Genomic DNA, 27266 nt, shown 5'->3' on the forward strand with positions numbered 1-27266 from the left:
CCCCCTTCCCCCCCCCCCCCCCCCCCAAAGCTTGTTGTGATGTAAAGGTTAATTCATTCTGATGCTGTCAGGGTGGCCACAAGGTAACTCAGGAGTCTGACGTGCAAAACCTGTTCAAGTTGTGCATAGTTTGAGTAGATGAGCACCTATGTCTATGACCTGGTAAAGTTTTCTTCTTCGTAACAGAAAACAGATTACACGTTAACAACACCTTCACACGTTAATATTGAACTTGCTCTGGAAAGACCAAGTTTGCCCTTACAAACGGAATTCTTAACATGTACTTTGTTACCAGCAACCAGTTGCTGTCTGTAGTCTACATGTAGCAATACTCTCCACATCTAGAGACAGAGCACAGCAAAACGCTACTCTAGTAAGAAAACAGTCTTACTAAGATTACTTTCGCCATATCGGCTTAAGCTTGACATATTAAACAGCTGTAGAATTTATCTGGCCTTTATGCATAAAAATTGCTTCCACTGCTTGCAGTATAACATTGAGAATTTAATGACCAAGAGCAGGAGAACCATTTTTTGTTCTTACATCTGACCTTTCAGCTACTGGAGAGCACACTGGAGATTTCCAGTGATTGAGCTCTTCCTCTGCTAGGTATCAGGAAGCCTACTTACTCAACAAATTAATGTTTAGATGGGTTTTAGGAAGCCAATACTTAAGAACTCTAGTTATTACATTACTATGGTAAAGCCACGAAGATGCTCATAATGTTCAAGCCTATGGGCTGGAAGCTTGCTCAGTCATGTACTGACTTACACAAAGGACAATTAACACCGAAGCACAGGCACCACTTGGGTGCCAAAAATGTGCGACTGCAGCAGCGGAAGTCAAGACTGAGATTGCAGAGTAGCTGCAGCTTGCCTCAAGGTCACTCAGCTTTTGTTCAAGAGCTTTCACAAAGTAAATGCAAGGTGTCACACCACCCACAACTCACTGAGTAGGGGAGGTGCCTGCACCTCAGTCATAGAAGTACAATCCCAGCATTGAGCTAGTTCAGCAGTTATAGCTGTATCTGTAAGTGATGCTTCCTTTTTCTGTGAATATGGTGCAGAGTACAGTTCCCTTCTGTCAACCACAGCTTAGGCCTAGGACTCTTCTTGTAGCATCAGGGCACAGATGAAGATAAAACAGCTGCCAAAGCTGGAAGCAAGAACACAATCCTTGGCTTGTTTACGAGAGCAACAAGCTTATACAGGAGAGCTGCTGCTGGAACACCTAACACCTGAACAGATAACCACCAATCTACAATGGAATTCATGTCAGTAAAATGTTACGCTGCAATTTATCTCACTCTCAGGCTGACGTAGCTAATAAACCACTTTTCATGGAGTAGCCCATTCCTCATTCCTGTTCTGGTAATAGAGCTGTTTAAAGTCAGAAGTAAAGCAGCTTGTTTTTAACAAGTGCAGCAGTAACTCCGTAACTAGCAGAAGCCTATAAATGTATGAACAGACATTGGATCTTCGTGACATGCAAGACAAAGAAAATAGTGACTTAGCTATGTAACATGACACTTTCATTAGAAAGTAAATGAGCAAAGGTAACAGGTAAGCAATTCCAATTTCATCAAGTATCATCAATTTCATCTTTGGGGTGAATATCCAGTTTGTATGCTCTTTCATTTAGATCCTTGGTCAAAAGAGTGTATGTCAAGTACCACGGGTTAAGTAAGCGCTCAGTATTTGTTTCAAGTTTGCCACAAATAGGATTTAAGCAGCTTCAAAATTAGGTGTGCCAATATCCAGCTCACACAGCGCCATTTCTGCTGTTTCTCCTCTCCAGCATAACATGTGATCAAGATGCAGACTTCATTCAAAAATGGAAGTGGAAATAACAACATGTGCAGCAAGACATTTTCAAGGGAAAGCTATGCAACAGTCCCTGTATATTCTACCACTTCATACTATTATCATTGGCATCACCCTATCATAAGCACAGTCCATTATGTACAGCAATGTGCAACGAGACCATTCATTTCATTTCAGCAAATGGCAGCGCCATTATAAAGTATTTTGTAACTAAGCTCGTTAGTGGTATGGGAGTCTAGAAGTGTTTAAGCTTATATTAGTTTATATGAAAGAGACCGTACAATTTTCATGGTACATCAACAAGATGGACTAGTATGCCAACTAACCTCTATTTTAATATTTAAATTATAACAATACAATAACTAGAAAAGGTCAGTGCTTCAAGTGACAAGTTTTGCCACTTCAATTCCAATATTTTTCCAAAATAAAGATGCAATTAGATCTACACTTGAGCATCAGTAGTGCAATACAGTATCCTTTCCTGAATAAAGGAGCTGAGGTTTATCCACAATAAAAGCTTTAAATAAGGTAGATTGTTGCCATTTATATATCAATTCTGTATGTTTGATATAAAATATATTGGGAAAGCTTAAACTGACTTATACAATCTACATTTGGCTAAAGCTCCACATAAGCAGCATCAGTGGAAATGAACATCAGAGGTGTACTTAATATGAAACACTTTCAAAACTACTCAGCAACAAATGACAGAAGGTTGGCTAAGAATAACTCAACATCTGAGGTGTGTACCAGACAAAAAGAATGGACCCTGTGGTTACTTGCACTATTTTAATTAAGTAAAAGAAAAGCAAGGTTTAGTCCACTTCCATTTCTCCAGATGGTTTGGTCTGCTGAGAATTGTCCTTCGCTGGATCAGGTCTTGTTTCAGTACCGCTCTGTCCATTCACTGGTCCATTGTGTTCACCATTAGCTTTGGACTGCCCATCGCTGGGTGGTTCTACCTTGGGTTTGGGCTTGTATATGATAGGATTACAGAAGCTATCCAGTTCCTGGTTGTAACAGAAGTGAGAGAAGTTACTTGGTGGCACGGTAATTTCATTACCATAGAATGTCTCAATTTATTTCAGGTTCATAATGATGTAGACTTCAAACTTCAAGGACTAGACTTCTCAATTCTATCAAATCTAGAAGCTTTACAGAAAACAAAAGAACCTTCCAATAGCTGAAGGGCTTACAGCAATCTATTTTCTAGCAAACCTGATGCTTTAACTCTGAATGTTTTAAGGGCTATTCAGAGGTACTGGCTGCAAGTCAAGAGCTAGGACTGCTAACACTGATAAAACTGCCGTTCCCTCTATATGACTCTTACCAGAGCTTTGAAGATCTCTGTAGGTATTGTATCCTAGCTCAATACAGAGGCTAAAATCTTTTAAAGAAACCTTTATTAAAATACAACATTTATGACAATTTTTACCTTGGATTTTGACAGTATTTCTGCCACTTTGACAACTGGATCCTGAGTTAGACTTAGTTTGTTCTGGGCATTCATTTTGCTGTTCAACCAATTCATAGCCTCACTGATGTATTTTTCAACTTTTTCCATCTCAGCAGGGTCTAGGTGATCATATTTTTCATCCTAAGGAGAGAGATGTTTATATCATCAATTAGCACATGCTTTTCAACCACTTAAGAATTTCAGGGACACACAATAGGGTAACATTGCTACAACCCACTAGAAAGAAGGGCTTCTAACTAGAGTTTGGTATGAAGAGTGACTGTAGTACTGAACACAGGATATTATTTTTAGACATATTTGGAAATTTGATCTTAAGTGCACACTGCTGAAGCGCAAGTTTGTAAGGAAATTTCGAGAGAACAACAATTCACCCAAGTAACTAACCCCAAAACACTATCTTGTTAATTATAAAAACACAGGTAACAACCCTAAGTTGAGATAACCATTTCAAATGGTACAAGCCACCACAAATAACATGGCTGTGTTTAATTCACATTCATGAAGAATTTTTTTTTTTTTTTTTTTTTTTTTGCTAACGATCAAGAATGATTTTTGAAGTTCTCAGGAATGTAAGCACAACAGCCATTTCAGAGCAGCTTAAAAGTTCATCTAAATAGGATTTCTTTTTCAGCACTGAAAATAATCTTACAACCAAACACACATCCATAATAGTTCATTCCCTAAATAATTTGCTTCTACCTTATTTTTGTATGCTTCTACTGCTTTCATAAGGAGCTGAATCTTTTTTCCGAGTTCATTTAAAACTTTTGGTCTCTCTTCATGTTCCATGTATCTTTCCTGAATAGGCTGTCCAAATTTCTGTAAAGACAAGCACAAACATCTTGACAAAATAGAAGTTTAGCATACTCCGGTCAAAGAATAAAACATGGCACCAGAAAGAAGACTGCTTTTTCGTCCTTTTCACACCCATTCCAAAGCTTAATCTATGCATTTTCCTTCAGTGCAACAAAAAAAGCCCACAACTTTGAACAAGTAGTGCTTCTGCCCTTATATAGCTTAGTATTTCGCAGTTATTTTCAGAAAAAAGAACTTGTGGGACAACACACTTGCAGGAGAAACAATACACATTTTGCACACAGATCGGCACACATGGTTTGAATTTTAAAATAGTCAATAAATATTTAGGTTTATCATGTTTTTTTTCTTCTGTTGAATACTGGTATCCAGGCAAGGTAGTTGCCCACGCCGCTGTTTACATCCCCTTCCCACAAAGAAAACCTAACTGAAGAGAAAACAGTTGGAACTCAAAGAGTTAGAGATGTATCCTTAAAGATTTTTACAAACTAAGTAGTCATCAAAATTCATGTTTGCCCTTGAGACTACTGGAAGACTTCAGTTTCTTTTTTTGGTCATTACTACTTAAATGGTACAGTTGAAGCAGCTATTAACGCATTCTTCAGCCTTTATCATTAGAGGTTAGTCCAAAAATCGCATTTTATGATATAGTTATGCAAGACTATTTAAAACAAGAAAACCAGAGCATCTGTTTTCAAGTGTAGTTTTGAATACCTGGGAGAACAGTCAATTACTCTAAAGCCTCTTCCAGTCTGTAGCAAAAACTACATAAAGTTATCGCAGCAATTCTATTATTTCTCACTCAAGACCGAATGCTTCACTGCGACTATTCAAATTAGAAGCACAACTGCCATTAGAACAACCTGTATTCCTAGTTCTACATAGTGCATCCACTGCACAACTGGACACTAGCCACATACACAACCTGGATGTCAGTCCTCTGAAGTGAGTGATTTACAAGACTCACATATGGGTACGGACATGCACACCCCTCAGCACAACAGCTTGGCTTACATTAGCCATGTGTATGTATACACCCAGCCCCCAATGCCTTTTTTCTAGAAAAGCACTTAGAGCCTTACTCGTAATTCCTGAAGCTTATCCATGTACACTTGTTTTGGCTGGTCCTCTCCATCTTCATAAAGCCAGTTTTCTGTGTCTTCCAACATCAAAGTCAGCTTGTTTGTATCCTATGAAGCAAGTTACAGACACTGTAGGTTGGCAGGGAACAATACAAATGAGACTGCTGAACAAAAACACACCTGTTTCCTTCACCTTTCCTTTGCCTTCAACTGGTGAAAACAGACTTCAAAAACAGGATTTTATAGAAAGACACAAAAGGCAATACAGTCCTACTAATGTGATTTGCAGGTGAAGTTTGGAAGCTGTACAGCTTCTGTTTTAGTTTCATATACAAGCATAAACATCGCTAAATAAGATTCCTGTGTATTCTTTTTACATCTTAAGTCCTGCTGTTCAGGTTCTCTGATAGCACAAGAGAGGAACAGAATATTTGGACACACGTGCACATCTGTAACTCTGAAGTTCAGATAGTTTTATTTGAACTATCAGCTGTAAACAAAGATAAAGACCTTATCTTTATTTACTTGGAAATTAATACCTTCTTTATGCCCTTAATATATTTAAGAGATTGTTTTGAAATTGGTATGAGAAAGACAGCCTTAGATCCTTGAGTTTATACTGGAAGGCCATCTGTACTCATAATTAACAAGAGCAGGCCTTAAAACATGTGTAGCTAGGGGAGAGTTGTTTTGACAACTCACTGCCTGTGTACCAGCCACTTATTTAAATGGCTGTTACAGATAAACTGTTACAGAAGTTATCTTTCACTACTGCTTTTGCAAAAGCCCAGTGTACAAACTTTACCATCTTTTAGTTGGACTTTAACAGCACATCAGCTTCGACATACTTGTAAGTGGGGCAAACACCGTATTTATAAGTTAATGAAATGCAGATCAATACAGCACAGCTATGTTCTGCTCATTTTCATTTATTCCTACCCATTTATGCTCATTTTGATCTGTCCTGCTTTCCTACACCCCTAACCACAGAATGTTTTGCCTACATCTGGAACGCTTCCCTGCCGAGAAACTTCTCTGACATGCAAATACGCTGAATTCTGTACTGTCTGCAATGTCAGGCTGAAGCATAGTCTGAACTTCACTTTTGTGAAGTTAATTCATTCCACGTTCTGAGACAAGTCCTACAGATTCCTGCAGCCTCTACATATACCACTGAATTTTAAAGCTTTTTTTTCCCCCCATCTGACAGTGGAAACGTAGGCAAATCTTACTTCTTCAGTGATAAACTTCTCAAAGACTCCACACAGCTTGTCTCTGAAGTCATATACGTATTCCTCAACAGCATTCTTAGCATCATTTCTTTCCTTCTCTAGTTTGTCTTGCATCATCATCTTCCCCTAGGGCAGATAAAAACTTAGTTAAAACTCAAAGCATTTCAGGTGTCAAGCTTGAGCATTACTCTTTTCGAAGCGTACTATAGAACTTTCAAGAAGCCTATTAATTCACAATTACAGATTAAACTTTCACCTTTGCGTAACTTCTCTTCACACCCAGTTAGAACTGGAAAGGGGGACAAGAGCGTGTTCCCATTTAGGAGCACTTCAGCAAGTGCTTCAAAACAAATGGATCAGGTAAAAATTACAATCTGACCAGCACAGACAACACTAGTAAAGTACTGAAGTACTGGCTTCAGTTTAGAAGTCACTAGGATTTACTCTGCCCTACAAAAGGTATTCTGTTCTTTGCCATGACCAGCTTTCAGATAGGAACTTCAATTGGTATGATCATCACAATAGCAGACACGGCACACCTATGAAGTTAGACAGGATCCTCTGAAAGCCATGTTTTCTATATGCAATACTTTCCAGTTTCCTGCTGATACATCACTTGAAGGACAAAAAAGATGGTCTAGCAAGGACATGGCTTCCATAGACCACCAAAAAAAAAGAAGTCTGCAAGTGCAAATCCTGACCTTTATCAGGTCAGTCAGTAACAACTCACATGCCTGTCACATACTGCACAGCCTTTACTGGAAATCCTACGAAATTCCTGCCTAAGAAAGGCACTGATTGTTCAGTAATGACAGGCTAAAAGGTTCACCTCAGACCTGGATAGTTCAGCTTACTAGTAAAACTGGTCAACTCCACCAATAACAAAAAAACAACAACAGAAACAGCAAAATGAAAACCCCCATAACTGAAGACAAAGTCCCAAGAAATTCTAAATTAGGAAACATTTATGGTTGCAAACACTTTCCAAATAGTTATCTAGTGACATTAGAGTCATCATCTGCTTACGCTCCTTACCTCATTTTCTATATAGCAATTGATAAGATCTTGTCCTAGTTGTCTGTAGAGGCTTGCCTGTATAGGTAGGTCAATACTCTTCACTTTTGCTTTAGCCTTTGGCTGGGTTGGATTATCTTGCTTGTCTCCAGAAGCAACCTGTAAGATTTACATTTTAAGAAACTTTAAGGAACAGAAATATTACTACATTTATGCTCAAAAAGAGACAAACCAAACTAATGAAGAGAGCTACAAATTAATTGCACATACACAAAGTACAAAATTATACATCTGCTATTTGAAATCACCATTACCTTAGTTTTGAACCAAACTTGTAGTATTTAATTCCTTTACACATAACATGAAGAGCTTTTCAGAAAACTTGCTGAAAAGCTAAAGGAATTGTATAATGCCTAAATTGCCCTGAACTCCATCTTCACTATAAAACTACCTTAAGTAAAAGAAACCTACTTCAAAGCCTTGACTGCATATTATGTCGAAAATGTAAGCACTATGGTATGATTTCTAACTCAACCATTTCAGTTTAGCTGTGCTCTTCCAAATACAGTCCCTACATATCGCAACTAAGACTGAGAATAAATTTGAAAATACTAGGCAAAAATGTCTAAGGGAAACAATGTTACATTTCCTTATCAATACTGAATACAAACTTTTGTTTCGTTTCCTGCATTTTCAGTTTCCTCATCTGCTTGGCTCTGTTGTTCAGCTTGACTCTTCTGAATACCTTCATCTTGATCAACCTGCATTTTATCCTAGGGAAAAAAAAAAAAAAAACAAAAAAAATTACATAAATCATACAGCAAACCTTTGCATTAAGACTGAGGCCAACTTACATCACAGATGAAGTGGAAAATTCAGTCTTGAAAAGTTTGATTCACTGTATTTAAACAGACATTTTGATAATGCTACTTGTATTTGTATCTTTCTCAAATTAAATGGAGATTCCACTTGACCCACCCCCCTTTTAAATAGTTATGATGCTACCATCCATAATATTATACTAAGCCCAGTGAATACTCCATTTTAATTTCAAAATAAATACGTATGAAATGTATGCAAATAATGGTTTAGAAACACAACACCAACACAGACAGTAACTACAGATTCTCTATGGAACAGCCAGAACTTGGAACAAATACCATTTCTCCCCTCAATTTTAAGCTTTATAATCAAAGCAGAAGTAATTCAATCATTGCAATTGTTACCTGCATCTGTCTCACAGGACAATGAAAAAATCATTTCTGTAGTAGCCTTTTAGAGCACATAACTGATTGCCTTCCCCTGCCACCCCATTTTTCACTCAAATTTATCTGTAGTTCACTTATGCCTTATTTTAAATTTAAGTGTCTTGAAGACATCACTGAAAGACTCAAGTTATGCTATTCCCTGTTGTCATTACAAAATCCTTCAACAGCATATTAATGAAATTTCAAGTTTTCAAAATGACTCCAGTATTTTGGCATTCAGACCATCAATAAATATAGAGCAGCAGCTGAGGTGTGAAAGGTCAAAGACTACCTCTATTACAAGGAATTAAGATGCGTGGATTCACAGACCACATACGCATGTAAAAATAGTTTGCCATTATTTCTGGGAAATACAAGAAATTAATTATTTAAAAGCTTTCAAACTAGTACAGGTGCAACATGTTGCAGGCTAGCTGTAGCTGATTTAGCAAAGCTGTAATGGTGAAGTTGAAGGTAAGTAGGCTACTTTATCCACCTTTTTTCATTTCAGAATAAAAAAAATACGTATTTACTGTTCTTACTGTTCACACAGGAAAGGCAACAACCAGAAGGAACTGTCTTGCCTACACAAAAAGCTAGAGGTGTGGGGGGGGAAGTACACATATACACCACAAACCTCCTCATCAGAGTCGGGGGCATCATCCTCAATAATGAAAGGAAATTGCTGACAAGCACAGAAGATGTATTAGGATGAATGAGGCACTAACAAACAGAAAGCCTGAGGATGGAAGTGATTATTCTTGCACTGAACACAGTGCACGCAGCTTAGTAACCTCCACATGCAGCATGCTGGTAACATGAAGTGCCAGCTACATCACTATCAAGTGCTTCACTTGGACACAAAGCCCAGATGCAAAGCACCTGTCCACAAGGAGCAGCTGCAGGCCACCACTGGGGCACCTCTCCCAGCTGCAAAAACACTCCTCCCAGGTACCCAGGCCTCACACCTGGAGGATCAGTACCGAAGCTGCACCTTGTGACTTGCCATGTACTTTTGTTTAGTATACAAGACACCAGAAATGAAATTAATCCTCCTTGCACTTGGATGGGAAAACTGACAGCAGAACACTGTGAGCAGGCACCTCCGCAGTACTTCAACATACTGACTATAGTGAGGTAAGGAAGTCTGAAATCCTAACCTCTCAGTACTGGTAGCAATGCTGTTACACATTTGTACCCATTAATCCCCTCCCTCCCCCAGGCTTACAAGCCATTTTATAAGAACTACCAGTAGTGTAGTGCTGTAAGTGAAAGGTTTATGAAAAAATATCACGTTTTTCTACTCTATGAAAATGTAGTACTTAAACAGCAACACTTTTTGTGATCTGGCAAATTAATTGTAACGTTTTGATACCAACATAATACAAAGACTAGTAGAGAGATGGTAAAATACAATGAGAACTATTTTCTTTGCAATCTAGTTGTTTTACACTCTTGTTATCATAGTACCAGTACTTTAATAATAAACAATCATGAAGAAACGTGTTATGTAACTGAAGAAATCATTCAAGGGTGGAGAAGTAGCAATTTTCAAAAGCTATACACTATGATTTCATCGCCAATTATCGGCTCTCTTGTCGGAATTACAAGGAGTGTAGATATTTACAAGTTTACATACCTGCTCATCATCTCTGCCTTGGTTCTTACTTGATGATTCAGTGTCCATAGGTGTGTCATTGTGATCTCCCACTATGTTCTGCTTCTCTATTATAGAAGCACTAGCCACGCTGAAAAGGCCATGAATATTGACACGCACTTTAACCTTCACTTTGGAATTGTCACCATCGTGTTGGGGACCAACATTTTGAATAGTGAAACGCCCTTTAAAACAAAAGATTTTAATTATTGTTCAAAAAAAAAACAAAAAAAAACACCACAACAAAAACATACAAATAGACAAAGTAAGAAAGATACACAACTTAAAAGTTTTTGTTTTAAATAGCAACTCTATCAGATCAACTCTATTCAGAAACTTCTTACTTAGTTGTTTTACAATGTAATGTCTACCTCACAAATTAAAATCTGGTTCCTCACTTATTGCTAATTTGTACAGCCACAAGATACTTTTGCTTTTTATCTAAATTTTGGAAAGCATTCAACATAACATTATTAGATGTTACACTTCTTTGTTGCCTTCTCGAAACCATCACACTAAAGAAACTTCAGTGATTTGCCTCAAACGGTTTCTTTCATTCAACTATCTCTGCACTGAAAAATAAAATGGTAACAGAGGAAGGTGCCCTTTGAATTTGATAATGCAGATACACTGCACATTTTGGAGACCAAATGGTGTGTTTATCAAGGCCTCCAGAAACAGTCAGGTTGATGTTCTCAAAACTGTTGCAAACATGAAGTAATGCAGGGTGCGTATGTATAAATGAGAATGCTCCTTCCTGAAGATGACAGACATCTTGAAAAGACACTCCTAGAAGGCATTACCAAGTTTATACCTGACAGAAATTAGTCAATAAAATCAATTACCTTAAAGACCCTGAACAGTCAGCTACAAATCATGAATAAAGCAAGATTAGCTACAAGTAAACTAATTCATACGATGCAATTAGAGTTTACTACAGATGTTTACATTCAGGGGACACCTATGTTGTATTTTCTCATATTAGCAGAAAGAGACATGACAAATACCTATCTAGACAGATAAAGCATCAACAGCTCCTTTGATCCAATTTCTTTGAAAAAATCTAGGCTGGTGGGCACATTGGATCATGTTCCGTTTTAAACAAGCTTCAAGAACCAGAAAATAGAGCATTGATCTCTTTGTGCCTACATTTTTAAAACATTTAGAAATGATGAAGAAAATAAGTTTCCTAGTAACTACCGTAAGATGACATCGATATTGTTTGATCACTGCACCTAAGCCAAGAAGACTGTTTTGAGCCTTTCTAAAGGGGCGAGGCTTTTCTATAATCCAGGAAATATGGAGGTAAAGTCTCTTACATAAAGGAGAACTATCCTTTCTCATTGTCAACAAAAGCTGTTTTTTTTTTTTTAATTCATGTGTTCTTACCTATTCTTGAATCAGGATAAGGCACTTCATGTGGATGGGTATAGTAAGCTTCCAGGTCAAAAGGCTCTTTCTTGTGAAAAGTAATTACTTTTGAGAATGGAGCAGCATGGTTCTTACTGAAGACTTCACATTCCCTAAAATGATACATTAAGTAAATTTAAACCACTGAGCATAATACAATGGATAATCAAGTTACCTTACTACCAGCAGCCATACTGAACAAGCCACCAAATAATTTACTTAGAATGTCAGTGTCTGACAAGAGGTGCACATTAATGGGCTGTATGTCTCGAAATGGACTATGTACTTTATGTCACTTTAGCAAAACTAAATAAGTTCACACAACTTTTTCATTTTTAAGCTGTATTTCCAATTAATGATCAAGAAATAAAACAAGAGAAGAATAAAAGAACTGCTCCAATAGCTAATTCAGAACTCTGAAGGCCTGGTCTTCCACACAGCTCAGCATTTTTCTTAATACACACATAAAACCCCATGTTTATTTAGCAGGCATCGTACAACTTACCCTGTTCCTTCTTCGTAAGATGATTTCCATCTTAACGTTATGGAATAAGGAACAACATCAGTGATGGAAAATTCACGCACTTTAAAAGCTGGGGAAAGAATTGCACACTAGAAAACAAAGACCAGAATTTTATTACATCCATGTATCACAATAAAGTACAATAATTAGAAAAGAAAGGTTACAATGAAGAAAGGCGTAGAAAGGTTACAATGCATACAAGTACATGGAGGTCCTGACTGCCACCGTATTTTTTAACAGAAACTTCCTACTCGTAGTAGAAAGTTAATTCAACTGAAAGACGCCACTTCTTGAGTGATGGTCATTAAAGATAGAAGCAAAGCTTCTAAATGACTTACATGAAGTAGAACTGCGAATTCAGGTCATCAAATTTAGCAGGTCTCTAACAAGACCATTCCTTTTAATGGGACACAGTGGCAAGCTACCAAACCTAATACAATCATTTCTGACATTGTCACTGTCACCTATTGTTAACGTAGCAAGTACGACTTCGTGTCTTCTTTCATCTACAATGCCTCTTGGTTTTGATTAGTTACACTGCAGTAGACCACAACACATTAAATGAGCAATACTGAATTTTAATATCCATACCTGCAAGGCACAGCCTCTCGCAACAGCTTCGTCAGCATTTAGTGTGGTGCTTATTTCTTTACAGAAAAAGTTAGAGATCTGTTCCTTCACTGCTGGAATTCTAGTAGCCCCACCTACTATTTCTATACTGTAGACATCTTCACGGTCAAGTTCTAGAAAAGAGTGCATGGCCTTCAGTTATCATCAATATATCAAAAAGCTGTCTTTGGACAACCAAAGTAAGATCGAGTTCTCTTTCTATGCACTGTCACAAGCACTGAATATACTCAACAGCCAACAAGACCTTTAAGACCAGATTCATAGTGCTCTGTCTTACTCAAAATCCTCATCCTTCCTACAGACTACACAATTTTCTGGTTTCACAATCATGAAAAATGCAGAAGCGAAGCATCAAATAGGGCTTACTTGATGACAGCTGCTCTTCAAAAGTGCCTTGTCTGTATGTATCCTCTTTCTGGTGGGCATAAACCCAAGCGTGTGATAAGGTTTTCTTTGGCACCCCTGTAGTACTGGGTGCCAATACCTCACTCCTCCCAAGTAGGAACAAAATAAACCCCAAATACATAAACCCCAAACATCTTATGTTTGGTTTAATGTTGGTTGCCAATACGTAAAAAACCCTTGACTAAAAATGTATAAATATTAAACTGTGCTTGCAGGATAACTTTAATTCTGGATTCAAGATATGTGGAGGAAGTGATCCCAAGATCTCAAACAGCTGTCAGTCCTTGTATGGTTTTGCTCAGCAGTTACTCAAGTTTTTATTTCCAGCATTAGTTAGAGCCAACTCAAAAATAAGCAGATGTTTTCCCTTTTAGTTGAAGATGCTAAAAACTGCATAAACCCTTTTCCTATGAAAGTCTATTCCTCTCCTTTACAGCACACTATACAAAAGAATTGTTATTTGCACATGCTGCAGGTAACTTATTTTAGGAATATACTGCCAAGTTCTCAGGTCAGTGAAGATGTATGTATCATATGGAACAGGCTGGCCAGACAGTTGCAAAGTGTTCCAGTAAAGAATGACAATTGTGTTCGCCCTCCCCTTCCCCGCCCCCACTTTTTTAAAAAACAATAATCTTTCCACGGCCCAACCTTTTCCATTTCACAGGGTGAATGAGGGTCAATAAGTCGGGGTTGCAGAGTGGTTTGTGCACTGAATGAGGCAGGAATGGGATCATGCATACATGACAAGCATATGAATGGAACTTACATTTAACTTTTCAGTACTTAGCTTTGCAATTCTAATGAATACAAAAAATACATTAAAGAGATAATCATTAAAGAGATCTAGGATAACTGCATTACTAGTTACTTTCTAGAACCAAAGGTATCCAGCTCCTACTTACTTGCTTGTTCCATGGCAGCTCTTAGAGGAGGTTCCACTCTGGACAGAAGGGCAGCGCACAACTGCTCGAACTGAGCTCTGCAGGAACAGGACATACGTTTCATGTTACAAGAAGACAGCTGAGATACCGCACTTGACTACACTTCAGTAAAAAACAAAAGAAAAAAAAAAAAACAAAAGAAAAAAAAACAGACAACAAACCATGGTACCTGTTCATCTTGCTGGAGACATCAAGGTCATTCATGAAGCATTCAATATTGAGTGGAAGGTCAGAGGCGTTTGCACTCATAAGCTTCTTTAGTTTTTCACATTCCTGATACAATCGTAGCAGCGCTCGAGGATTCTCTTTTACACTCAGCTTGTATTTTGTCCTAAACTCTTCAGAGAAGTAGTCTACCAGTGCCTCATCAAAATTCCTTCCACCTAAGAAAGGGTCAAAGGTAGTAGCTAAGACCTGTGTAAGAGTGAAAGAATGAATTACAAATTATTAAAAAAATATTTGTTTAGATATAGAGAGAGCTCTCATATTGTCACTGGTTTTACAAGTCAGCACCTTTAAAAACAGGTTTGATGTGACAGAATCCCTTGTAGATTTCTCACCATCTTCTGTCAGGTAAGTGAAACAACTTAAAAAAAAAAAACAGCATGACTCTTCTCAATTAGCTTCTGCCCTTGCCAAATAAAGTACTACTATTATTTTAAGAAAAAACATCACATTTATCATGCTTTTTTCTACCATGCTACACCCCCTACTCAGTTTACTAGCTCACTAAAGAAAAAGCAGACTAGGATAGCTATTTTCTCATGCTATTACTAGTTCTATGACATTTACCCAAAACAAACAAAAACCAAAAAACAAGCGTTATCATCTTCCACATGACTTCAGATGAAGACCACATTTTGACAGCAAAGACATTTATAAAACATTCAACCACCAATAGCTCAAACTTCAAAGATTAAACTCTCAGAACTACAGAGTGAACACAGTTTTATTTCATGTTCAATGGGATTTAGATTTTAAACCTTCACATTCATGGCAGGAAAAATAATCATCATAGAACAATTTAAGGCAATTCAACAATTCCCTATAGGTAAACAAGTTGCTCAACTACAACAGCTGTGAGATTACCAAAATACACAAATATTTCATTCAGATAGAAAAATGACAAAACCCATGCATTTTGCATTTGCTTGTCAAGCACTGTTGAAAACACCCTTTGGGTTACTTCATTTCTGCATTCTTACAAAAAATGCTTTGCTAGAACCGCCAAAAGAAAAATCAGAAAACTGTGGTGTTCTGAATTTCAAAACTAATTTACCTTTTTTTTTTTTTTTTAAGTTTAAAAATCTTCCCATCAAACAGTATTTTGAGTACTGTTCTATTAAATACTTTAGGAATATAAGACTTTCCTGTATGACTTAGAAGATTACCTTCAGCTTTCCCTTGTTAAAAGCACAGATGGAGACTTGGTATGCAGAATGCCCCATATCTACAAAGACCACATTTCTTGGTTTCTCATCCAAGGCTGGCAGATCTTGCTTGTATATTCCATAGGCTAGTGCAACTGAAAGAGAACAGCCCACAGAAATTAAGGCAAAGCTGTGTACCAATGTAAAGCATCCATTAAAGGCACTACCAAAAGGAGGATGCTGCTTATTTCCAGTTTTTCTGACTACCTCCATTACGCTACTCAGATAGAACATAAGGGTGCAAGGGGACATGAGTTTTACTCCATATGAGTTGCCACATTATTTTTATTTGATTTCCAATTTTACTATTATATCATATGCATTCATAATTGTCATTCAAGTGTTCTGTATCATCTCTCTTTCCAAAAGCAACTACATGCTGTGTGCCTCCAAAGCACATTAAGTTAGTAATACATGCTCCATCATAAATTTTAAATTTTTAGATCTAGGATATTATCAGAACAGTTATTTTTATTTTCTGTTTTAGAGGTGTACATATACAGTGAACAAAAATAGACCGTTCATATAAAGTCATCATGAACAAAACTAGGATGTTGAAAACAGTCTTTTTCACTGTCAACAGAAGAAATCAATGTCAAGTGAAAGTTTAACATTAAAGCATCACAAAGTTCTGCTTGTACTCAAATTAACATGTTCAAGAAAAAAACGTTTTCAAAACTGGTTTACAAGAAACTAAGATTTCAATACCAGCCTTCATTCAAGGGGCTGGTTTAAACTTCCTAAAAGAAAATTTAAACAACAACAAAAAAATGAAATTACTGGTTTAAACCGCTCCAAATTCAGTTCCCAGGAAGCGTAGCATATTTCTATAACCTACCACAGAACACATCAAAAACTAGAAAAGGGCAGTAAGTAACTCACTTTATGCAAAAAACAGTTGTGCCAACACTACAACTGACAGATTTTCCATAAGCTTAAACTGTCATTCTCCCACAGACTTATGTTTGACTCTATTTGAATAGTTTGAAAAGTCATAACTGAAGTTTCTATATAAGATCAGCAGGTCTGTTTGAAAGAAAGTTCCATAGAAACGCAGTTTGTGTAGAGGCAGCTTTTAAACCATACATGAGTAGTAGTTAAAAATGGAAGTTATTTGAACTACACAGTTTGAGATTTCCCTTAACAGCCTTTTATTTCAAGTAAATATTAGATTACAATAAAAAAAAAGTTTTTCCCTAAGTATTTCCACAAGATTTATTTTTACTCCAGCATAGCCAATAAGCTGGAAAGAAAAATCTGTTATATCCTTGTTTTATTTAACTTTGGAGAGGAGAACTTTATTAACAGCTAACTGTAAGTAAAGAGACATGAATGAGGTCATTTGGAAGTGTGTTGTAGAGCAAAGTCACAGGAAATGTCACTCTTAAAAGACCCCACAACAGATCTATGTTAAGTAATGTATTTACTGTAATCTTTCAGACAGAAAATATGCGGGTTACATCTGATAATAGTACACTATAGTACTATCTTAATACAACAACTGAGAATTTAGGTCAGGTGCGTATCCCAGCTAGGCTATTAAGGGATTCCAATAGTAGCTCTGGCTTTCTGGATCTCTCTGCTGTAGCTCCACGGTACAGCAGAGGTAGGCAGAGACACCCTCCTCCCTTCATTTCAGAAGCAGAGGAGCTATTTTCAAGTAGCATTGTATTCAGGTTACGAAATCCAAACTTTCCTCCTGCCTCATAAAATCTGAGCACCACCCCACTGCCAGTTACTGCGTTTCCAGTTCCCAAGCTGGATTGGGCAGTACAAGTCCGGATAGCTTTTTCCCAAGCTCCTAATTGTGTAACTGTAATGTGTCATCGCCCTTGCAGATTCAATAGCTTGAGCTGTTAAAAAAGCATTTATCCACATTGCTGCTTTATTTCTGTTCACTTAGGCCTTTACCTGCTGTAGTTTCATTCATCAGCTTCAGACAATTTAGTCCTGCAATCTGAGCAGCTGCCATTACAGACCTTCTCTCAGCATCAGTGAAAAAACTGGGTACCTGTTTCCAAGAAATAATTACACAGGATATTATGACATATGAACCTCTTTAAATTAAAAGTCAGACTTACCCATTAAGGAAGCCTATAAATTTCAAAACCACAAGAAACTGTTACAAACTAACCTCAGATGAATAAGGCAGTCCAAGTAAAACATTTAAGTAATTCATTTTACTGTGTATTTTAATTAAAATTTCAAAACATAACAAAAATTAAGTGGAATCCATACTTGTTTTAAACAGTGCACTTATGCACCAAAAAAAGAGTTCAGATTCTTCTGATGAACCTTTGATCTTAAAATTACCAGTTCAAAACATTTTAAGAAAGTTTCTGTAAACATTTACACAGCATGAAGTCAAACAAATTTGCTAAATTAAATAGGAATAAATAAAAAGTCCCCCCCCCAAAAGCTATTGCAGAAGCTCAACAGCACTAAGTTTAGCTTCAGCACCACTGACCAGCACCACTCTGCGCTACAACTGGAGCTATGTCCAGCTGTGAAATTTTTTGGTTATCATCTAAATGACAGCTCCAGCTTACAGTCCCCTACCATCTTCAGTTCCACCAAAAAGAGCCAAAGCACAGTCAAAGCCCATGTAGAAAATGGCTGCACTCAGTTAAGATACAAGGCTGTATTTCTAGTTTCTATTCTGTTGGCTACCACTTCAGGGTTATTACCAAGAATCGTTATTTGTATGGAAGGTATTCTCTGTACATGTCTTTGTATGCCATAAGGAAGCAAGAAGAAAGATCAAAGCAGATTTCTAACAGCTAAAGGCCAGATACAAAGACCTTTTCAAACAAATGCAGGCAATTCACGCTTCTTTCTAGTATTGTTATCCTCAGAGACATGAACTTCAGGCAACTCTCAACTACACTACAAAGAATTCAACTTTTGGACTGGAAAAGAAGTGCTTACACATAAAATACTTCTCATTTATAGCAGGCAAATTACGTAGCACTGAACCAGCCTGGATCACCTAAGTAGTATGCTCTCTCAAAGAAATTTTAACAAAAATTTCCATTTTCACACACATCACTACAAAAGCATTACCAGCTGGAAAAAAAATGTAATAAAAGCCCAACTTTTTGGCAATGTGATTTCTACCCACTACTTGCATCTCTTTCCCATTGTACCATGGCATAAATGATACTAGCTTATGTGAAGTTATCTATAAACAGAACCGTGGTATTACAACTTACTGAGATGACACAGTCTGCCACTGGTTTCTTCAGAGCGCTTTCTGAAGTCTCTTTAAGCTTGGCCAGTAACATTCCTGTAATTTGTTCAACTGCAAACAGCCTCTCTTCATCAAGGTATCTCACCTGAAATAGAGAATTGCAATTCTGTAATAAATGTTATCATGTTAAGCTTTACCAGCAGCAATGGGTATAATTTTGCACTAACAAGCATTTTCTCCTGGACCAGAAGGCAAGTGAAGATTTTTGTACAATATTTCAAAATAAAATGAAATTAGAAAAATGTGCTCCCCCCCACCTTTTTTTTTTTTTTTTTTTTTTTTAAAGAATAGACAAATACCAGCAAAAATCCTTTCACACATCAATCACCTCTTCTCTGAGATACGCAGTTTGGACATGTTTATAGTTTTGAGCAATGAGTCAAGTTTAACACCACACTGAACACAAGTAACTCTCCATATGAATTGATGTTATGGATTCATGCTACTTACTCCGAATTGTAAATGGTTCAAATTAGCTGACCATCGTTTTGTGGAAAACCTTGACGACCGAATTATCTCAAGGGGCTATTTCTAAACACTGCAGTACTTTTATTGGGTGGTTTTGGAACTGAAAAGAAGTGTAAAACATACGTAGAATCACATTCTTCCTAATGCAAGCTAAAAAATTGGAATTCTGGAGAAAACCCAAGAACATATTTCCTGCAAGGGTCACTCAGACATGTGTGGCAACTCCTTTCCACAAACAAGGCAAGCCTAATTGCCCTATTCTTCTTGGGAAGTACATCTGAATCAGGAAGCTTCACAGGAGGTCTATGTCCTGAACTCCTGCTATTTAATAATCACAAACACTCCTGTGCATGGAAACCCAGAAAGAGGAGCAGCAACTCTATTTACATTTGCCATTACTATGATAATAAGTACCTGTACAGGGCAAACTAAACTCACTTCATGTGGTCTAAAGTCCCTCCACAAAGCAACCCGAAGTGCAAGCTAAGTGAGGATGACAGGGAGATTTACTTTGGAAGCACACTCCTGATCTAGATTAAACTGCTAATGGTAGACGTATTCAGAGACTGAAGCCATAAAGTCTGAATTTTAAAAGTACAGTTTCCAACCATTTAGTTTGGAAGCAAATTAAAAATAGCTTGTTCAGATTAAATCTTCAGAGAGTTACCCTGTTTTCCTAACACTTGGTCTCTGCATTTCCAGACAAATTGAGATGTCACTAACAATCACACACTGTAATTGAAGCTATTTGAAGGTAAATCTAGTAAACTACAAACTACTAAGGGAGACTACAGAAAGCTAGTAAAATTGACGAGAAATCTCAACAGACATCTCACACAGACAAAGTACTATGCTTAGTGAATGTTACTGCAGGGAAAGGAATGTTCATCTTTTGAGCAGAGCAGATTTATTACACAGTTTTATTCAAGGTAATTAAACCTAAGCTTAACCTTTCTGAGGTTAGTTATTAACATTTTATAGCACACCCGTACAACAGAAGACAACACATTTTTACACTACATTTAACAGAAGACACAAGTATGTAATATAGAACAAGTACTCTAGAACTTCCTGAACAGAAAGAAATTAATGAATTATAGGGAAGAATGAGAAACATAGCTAAACTATGCCAAGGAAGGCTTTGCATGAAATAAAAGGTATTATTACTGTACAGGTTATCACCTGACATTTCTTTACAAAAACAAGAATATATTTAGAGTTTTTTTTAGGGAAAACACAATTCAAGTATGAAGTGGCAAAGGTTTCAAGCACTCATCTCTAGCACTTGAGATACGCTGTATGAAGCTCTCACCTTCACTCCTACAGAGCCGTTCGGCATCTTCTGAAGTTCGTAAGGAAGTTTGGCCCTTTCAGCTTGTATGTAAGGATCTTCAAAGGCTCTTCCATGCAGTTTTTTGAAGCCATGCAATGTGTTTTTTACATTTGTGACAATCTGTGAAAGACATTTTATCTTTAGTTACCTATGACGTGTAGACTACAGAAGACCACATTCTTGTTTTGTTCAGCTTACTGCACATCCCAAAGATCTATTTTAAGCCCCACACATTTACTGGAAAAGAAAGGGTGCAGGGAAATAAACACCCTGTTTTTAATCTATGGTCTCCATTATAAAGTTCAGGTTTGCTTCCCTCTTTAATAACCATTAGCTTGCTACCATCAATTTTCATTGCACCTTTTAATTTAAAGGAGCTTCCCAATATAGTATGCAGTACAGGATGTATTAAATACTGCAGCAGTGGCGGTCTACAGCAACAAGTTAAGCTATTACCTACATTAACTTCAAATGAAGCTTTGACAAATTAATGCATTCCACTTCCTTTAAAATTAAGCTCTAAGTCAGATTCCATCTGGACATAAAATCTTCCCACACCTATTCCCTCGTCAGTGTTTTACCTGAATTATTTAAGGACAGATTTTTAAGTAAACAAAGGACCTGAACAAATGCTAACACAATATATTTAATTAAGCTATCAAAAGGAGTTACTCCAGGGTAATCTATTCCAGCACAAACTGGTCTAGTTTACTAGGCTAAATAACAAGGATTATAGTCAGAAAAATTACTGACAGGACACCTTCTCACCAGCAAGTTCAGGGGCTGAGTTCAGATGAACGGTGTAAAGTTTCATGGAACAAAAATGGCAATGGAACAAGAGGCAATGCAGCCTCTGCCACATTCAGGTCCAGCTGCCTACTGGACCACTACTACAGGGAAAGATGTCCCCTCAGAATGTCAACATGATGCATGAATGCAAAGGAGAGGGGAAGACTTAATCTATTTTGACTTTCAGGACTACTACAAGTTTTTAAGCATTTTTCTTGCAAAGCAGTTCTCCTAGGTTGCAAATGAAGTCAAACACAATTGGGGGAGTTGTACTTCTTTTCAAAGTTCCAAATTAAAACACTAAATTGCACAGGCACATAAATTTAACTTCATAACCAAGAATTAGTATTTATATCAAGCTTTTGTTCTTCAATTTGTTTCAACTTTTCAAAACCATACGTATGGTACCCCTACCCCCTCAACACCTCAGGAGAAGATTTGAGAATGAATTCTACTCTTGCTGTCACAAGTAGTCAAGAGAAAGATATTCTACTGGGAAAGAAACTAGGGATTACCCTGTTTCTCTTCATTTTGTATTCTAAATGAGGAGATGATGGAGAAATAGCGCTTCAAATTTAATAGTGAATGTCCTATTGATGCAGCATTATTGTGAAACGTACACTTGTAGTAGACAAGTTACTTTAAAAGACCAAGTTTATTCATTACTTCTCTTTCCACAGTTCAACATGAAACAAGTCAGGTCAGTAATAATCCTATCGCCCCTGTCTGTTTACCTGGCTCTTTGCTGCATTCCCAATGGCCCGGGTCTTGGATCCTAAAGATATACAAGCTCTAAGTAAAAGAAGAAAACAAAAGAAATTCAGCTTTAAAGGGAAGTGTTATAAAATACTTCTACATTACTTTAATAAAACAAAACAAAAGAAACAAGTCAAGAAGTACAGCAGCAAAACACACTTGCATTTCATAGCATTACTGCATGAAGCACCAGAAATTGCAGTGCAATTCTGGTTTTGTTCTCTGCAAATTGATTTAGAAACTGCAGGCAACTGCAGTTGTATCCTCTGCATTTAAAGAATCCTTTAAAGCTAACGTGTTCCACAGATCCTGCCACGAAGGTACGGAATTAGTAGTTTTGGGTGACAGGTCATAACCAGACAAGGTCTGGGCCGTCTAGTTAAAACCCCTGAGCTCTACTGCTCAAGTTTTCTCAACATGCTGATCCCGCAGTCAGAAAGCACCACACCTTGGCACCGAGACAGCAACTGTGAGTAACCCCCAAGCCCAAGGTAAACACACCAGCTGCCAAGCACCAAGGGCTGGGGCACTCCAAGTGGCTGTGGCACCCACAGTTGCTGCTTCCCGTGTACCCCTGTGCCTCGGCTCCAGCTAAGGCCACCTGAGGACACCAGCTGCCACCTGGCTGCCTCCCTGCTGGCTTCCCGGAGCTCTGCAACAGCACCAACAGCACCAAGCACCGGCCTGCTTCTGAAAGAGCAACAGCACCGGTGAGAAATACAGGTAGCAAGGCACCAGCACTGCTCATGGCCTCAGCCAACTGTCCCAAACAGCTACTGAAGTGTAACCTTAGCCGTTAACAGCTCCACCAATATGTGGTTACTACGTGTTACTTTTAATTTATTCTGTAATCAGTACATCAGCTCGTCAGTGCATTTCCAAGTACTGTCAGTGGTGCTCTTTTCCTTAAGTAACCATCATCTGCTTTGTTTCTACAGATATCAAATAAAACTTGTTTTCAAGTTCTTGTTTCCAAAAGAGAACCAATCTGTCTAAACTAATTCAGCAGTAAATAACAAATACAACCCAGATTCATATGGTTTACTCTTCACTGTTTAATGAATGCATAAGATCACTATAATGGATTACTTTCTGCCTCCACTCCTCCTTCATTACATGAGGGCGCTGCATCCAATTTGGCAGCATTACCTAGCAACCTCTTGGGCTGCAACACCACCCTAAACACTCACAACCTTCACTGGATTTAACTGCTGCACACTGACAGCATGCTGCCCTACATTTTCAAACACAAACTCAGTTTTCAAGAAAAGCTTTTACTATTTTTCATGTTGTTTAAACAGTTTATAATACGTTTATTTTATGGATTGTGATTACAAATTGTTACTGTTATTATATTACACGTTTTCTGTGCAGGGATTTGCCTCTGTTGACAGGCAGCATTACATGCTAATACCCCTAGGCAGGGCATGAAACATCAAGTCTGAAGCCACTCAACCCGATGAGTCTTGCCATGGTTCACTTCCAGCCAGTTCCCGCACAAGGAGATAGGTGGTTTCTCCCTTAGCTGGGAGGCTGAGATGTCAAAAACCAGAAGGCGCCTGTCCTCTTCAGCTCCAAATGCTGAAGCCATATCCAAGACAGCCCTCTAGGAAGCACAGCCACCACCAGGAGGAAACAAATGAGGTCCCACAACTGCACTGCCTGCCTCTCACCCGCCTCGGCTTAATGGGAAGGGAGGATCTGAGCAGGACAGAGACCTTTCTAAAACAGCAGCTCTCCTCACCAGGACATTTCAACCCTCTCCACTCACTGTTTTGAAGAAGATGCTACATCATTGTTTTAATTACAGCTTGTGATTACACTAATTACATGTGGTCTGAAAAAATAGCTTTAAAAAATTATGAGCTATCAGCAATCACTTTTTTTTCCTCTCCACGAAACCCTGGTGGTGAGGCATACTACTTGAAAGCGCCATTTGCCATGGAGCTAACACCCCAGGCTCACTGGAAATGCACGCAGCATCTGACCTGCTGGAGTTCTCAGCTCAGAGAAATGAGGTGTCAGTTAACATCAAAAGAGACAACGAGGCCGAAAGCATGAAGAAACACTGCAAGTCCTGCTGAAATGGATGGCTTAATGGAAGAATGTTTCCTTTCAAAGCTTAAGGACAAGCACTGCCAAAAGAAGATGCACATTTTACAAGCGCTAACAATCCCATGCCTTCAATTATACGAGGTAGGTTGGAGGCAACAAATCACCCAAGTGTTTTTACAACTGGGACACTGGGTTTAGGACTCCAAGAGAGCTGTATGGAACCGCGATAATGTGGCGCTGTCTTCCTGAGCTCTACCCCGCATGCTTAGACTCAAGCTGTACAGTCCACAACAGTATTGCACAGCTATCTGAATCAGCTCCAAAAGGTAGGCGCTGGCTGCACTAATTAGCCTTGCCCAGAAAGAGTAATTAGCCCTGCACAGCACAGCCAGGACTGTCCTATCTTTAGGACGTAACCCAGTATCTTTACATGGCTTAATAACATACTGTGAACAGAAGCGTACCAGCTTGTCCAGAGCCAGTTCAGGTGTTTTTTCATCACACTACATTGACACAACAAACATCAAAACTTTGTAAATCTGAAATTAAGTCCTAAGTATTTGGGATGTATCCAACCAATGTTAATTATTAGCTAACGTCAAATGTTTAAGCGATGTAAGCACCCCTATAGAAACGTATAAATAGAGAGCTCGTTGAGCATAGCAACGCAGCAAGTAAGTGGAAAAGTTTTGATGGTTTAGGCATTATATCAGCCCCAAACTGCTTAAAATAAGGTTTAGTTACTATGGTAAGCTTCTGTAACAGTAATAAACCTGTAACGTTTCTGTTTCCTTTTTCTTTTTAAGCTTGCTTCGAGACATTACCATTAGAAAAGGAATTCCTTTCTATGTTATATAACCCTTTTATAGTGCACTTTGGAGAAAGAGAAAAAAAAAAAAGCCAGGAGAAACGTCATTAAGTGAGGTCAATACTGCCTTTACGTATTCTGCACTCAAGGCACTACCTTACAGACTGCTTGAACTCCCTTTCACAATCACTCAACACACATCTTGAAAGTACAGCTACTTGTAAGTTTAAGTGAAAAATATTAAATACAAGAAAACCTACCTAACGTCTACCTGCAAAGAATGCACTCCACGAATAGCTAAGAACTGGCAGCACTCATTGTCCTGAGGGGGGAGGAAGTCGGCCCTAGACTGGGGTTTCTTAGGGCCAAAGTTCCAGGGGCTTCCTTGAGCAGAATTAAAAGGCCCCAGAGGTTCTGTTTTCATCAAGTTACACAAGGGTAACTCCTCCTTGGGACTTCCCAATATGAAAGGCAAGATACTTCATCTAGGTCGTAAAAAATATTTTCAGAGCATACTCTGAACAGACAGTATGCGTATGGTAACATTCAACTTCCTTCTGCGTTTAAAAAATAAAAAAAGCTTAAAAAGCCAACCAAAGCCTACATTTCTTCGAGATCACAAGGACAGCGATGTTGAAGTTATGACGGCCTCGCATGGCCTTACACAGCCCCAAACTTTCCGCTGTTGGCTACGAATTCCTTTTACAAAGAGAAGCACTGCCCAAACCTGGAGCTTTTAGGGTTTCTCCCGACCCCCTCCGGGCACGCACAGACGGCGCTCCCCGCGGCCCGGCCGTATCCCCTGGAAACGGGGCCGGCCCGTCCCCCCCCGCCGCCTCTCCATCTCCTCACGGCGAGCACGCAGGTGCCGCAGGGCCGGCGGCAGCGCAGGGGGGGCTCTGCTGCACGAAACCCCAGCGATGCGGAGCCGGCATAAGATCAACCATCAACCCGCCGTGCCTCCGGAGCCGGCCCGGCCGCCTCAAGGGCGCGCGGAGGGGCCGGCGGCCGGCCCGGCCTCAGGCGCCGCCTCAGGGGCCCCCCTCGCTGAGGGAGCCGGCTCCCGCCGCGCCGGGCGCTACTCACGGCGTGCAGCGGTCGCTGTACTCGTTGGCGATGGTCTCGATGCCGCCGCTGCGCGCCACGCCGATGTAGCAGTTGAGGAAGCCCAGGTCGATGCCCACCACGGCCATGGCTGCGCTCCCCGCCCGGCCTCCTCCTCCTCCTCCTGCTGCTGCTGCCTCCCGCCCGCTCCGCTCCGCTTCCCCCCCCCCCCACTGCGGAGCGCCGGCCGCCAACCGGCGGGGCCGCCCCCCCGCGCAGGCGCGGTGCCGCCCGCCCGCCGCCGCTTCGGCTCTTTCCGGCCGGGCTCGGGCTGCGCGGGCCGCGCGGGCTGCGGGCGGCGCGTTCCAGAAAGATCTGGAAAGGAACGGGGAGGGGAGGGGAAGGGAGGCGCGGCGCCGCCCCCCCCGCCCGCGCGTCAGCACTGCGGCGGGGCGCGCCCACACGGGCCTTAAAGGGGCCGGCGGCCGCTATGGGGGGGGGGGAGGGGAGCTCACCTGAGGGGTGAGGTGGCCGGCGGGGCTGTGCGGGGCTCAGAGCGTGAGGCTTGAGGAGAAGGGAGCTGCTGTACTTCTTGGTGCTGGCTTAAAATAATAATAATAATAATAATAATAATAATAATAATAATAATAATAATAATAATAATAATAATAATAATAAAGGATCTGTCGTGCCTTAACTGACCCTGAAACACATCAGCAGCCTAGGGCCAGGCTCTCATTTCACTGCGGTTCGTGGTGCAGCAATGTTAGCTACACTCGCGCTGGGCTGACACGGCAGGTGAGCGGCTGTCACCACAACACGCTCAAGTACCTGCCACCAGCTGAAAGTCCAGACCTGTAACATTAATACCAGCACCATGCTGACACTGAGAATTTTAAACAAGGTAGTTTCTTGGTAGTTTCTTGGAAATGAAAACTGTGCTCCTCAGTTCCCTAAATCAAACCAAAATATCTGATTATATAAGCAGACATGGAAAAACGTCCAAATGATTTCTTAAATGTTACACAAGCAGTACTGTTAAACTAAACGTTCAGTGAGAATGCTATCATGAA

At 39.4% G+C, this 27266-nt stretch overlaps 1 protein-coding gene across 1 annotated transcript; it reads right to left on the reverse strand.

The window, feature by feature from the left end:
• Window positions 1-47: 47 nt before the first annotated feature.
• Window positions 48-26395, reverse strand: HSPA4L (heat shock protein family A (Hsp70) member 4 like). The gene is made up of 19 exons (XM_084285502.1): window positions 26236-26395; window positions 22265-22322; window positions 20721-20861; window positions 18903-19025; window positions 17602-17701; window positions 15652-15785; window positions 14430-14674; window positions 14222-14298; window positions 12873-13024; window positions 12264-12370; window positions 11738-11871; window positions 10331-10533; window positions 8116-8217; window positions 7466-7603; window positions 6431-6556; window positions 5199-5306; window positions 4000-4119; window positions 3259-3420; window positions 48-2833 (listed from the first exon to the last, which is right to left on the reverse strand). Exons 1-19 carry the CDS (start codon window positions 26340-26342, stop codon window positions 2639-2641), a joined length of 2532 nt encoding a protein of 843 aa, XP_084141628.1. The 5' UTR covers window positions 26343-26395; the 3' UTR covers window positions 48-2638.
• Window positions 26396-27266: the final 871 nt, after the last annotated feature.

The sequence above is a fragment of the Netta rufina genome (assembly GCF_964035555.1).
Source record: "Netta rufina genome assembly, chromosome: 4".
Classification (NCBI taxonomy): domain Eukaryota; kingdom Metazoa; phylum Chordata; class Aves; order Anseriformes; family Anatidae; genus Netta; species Netta rufina.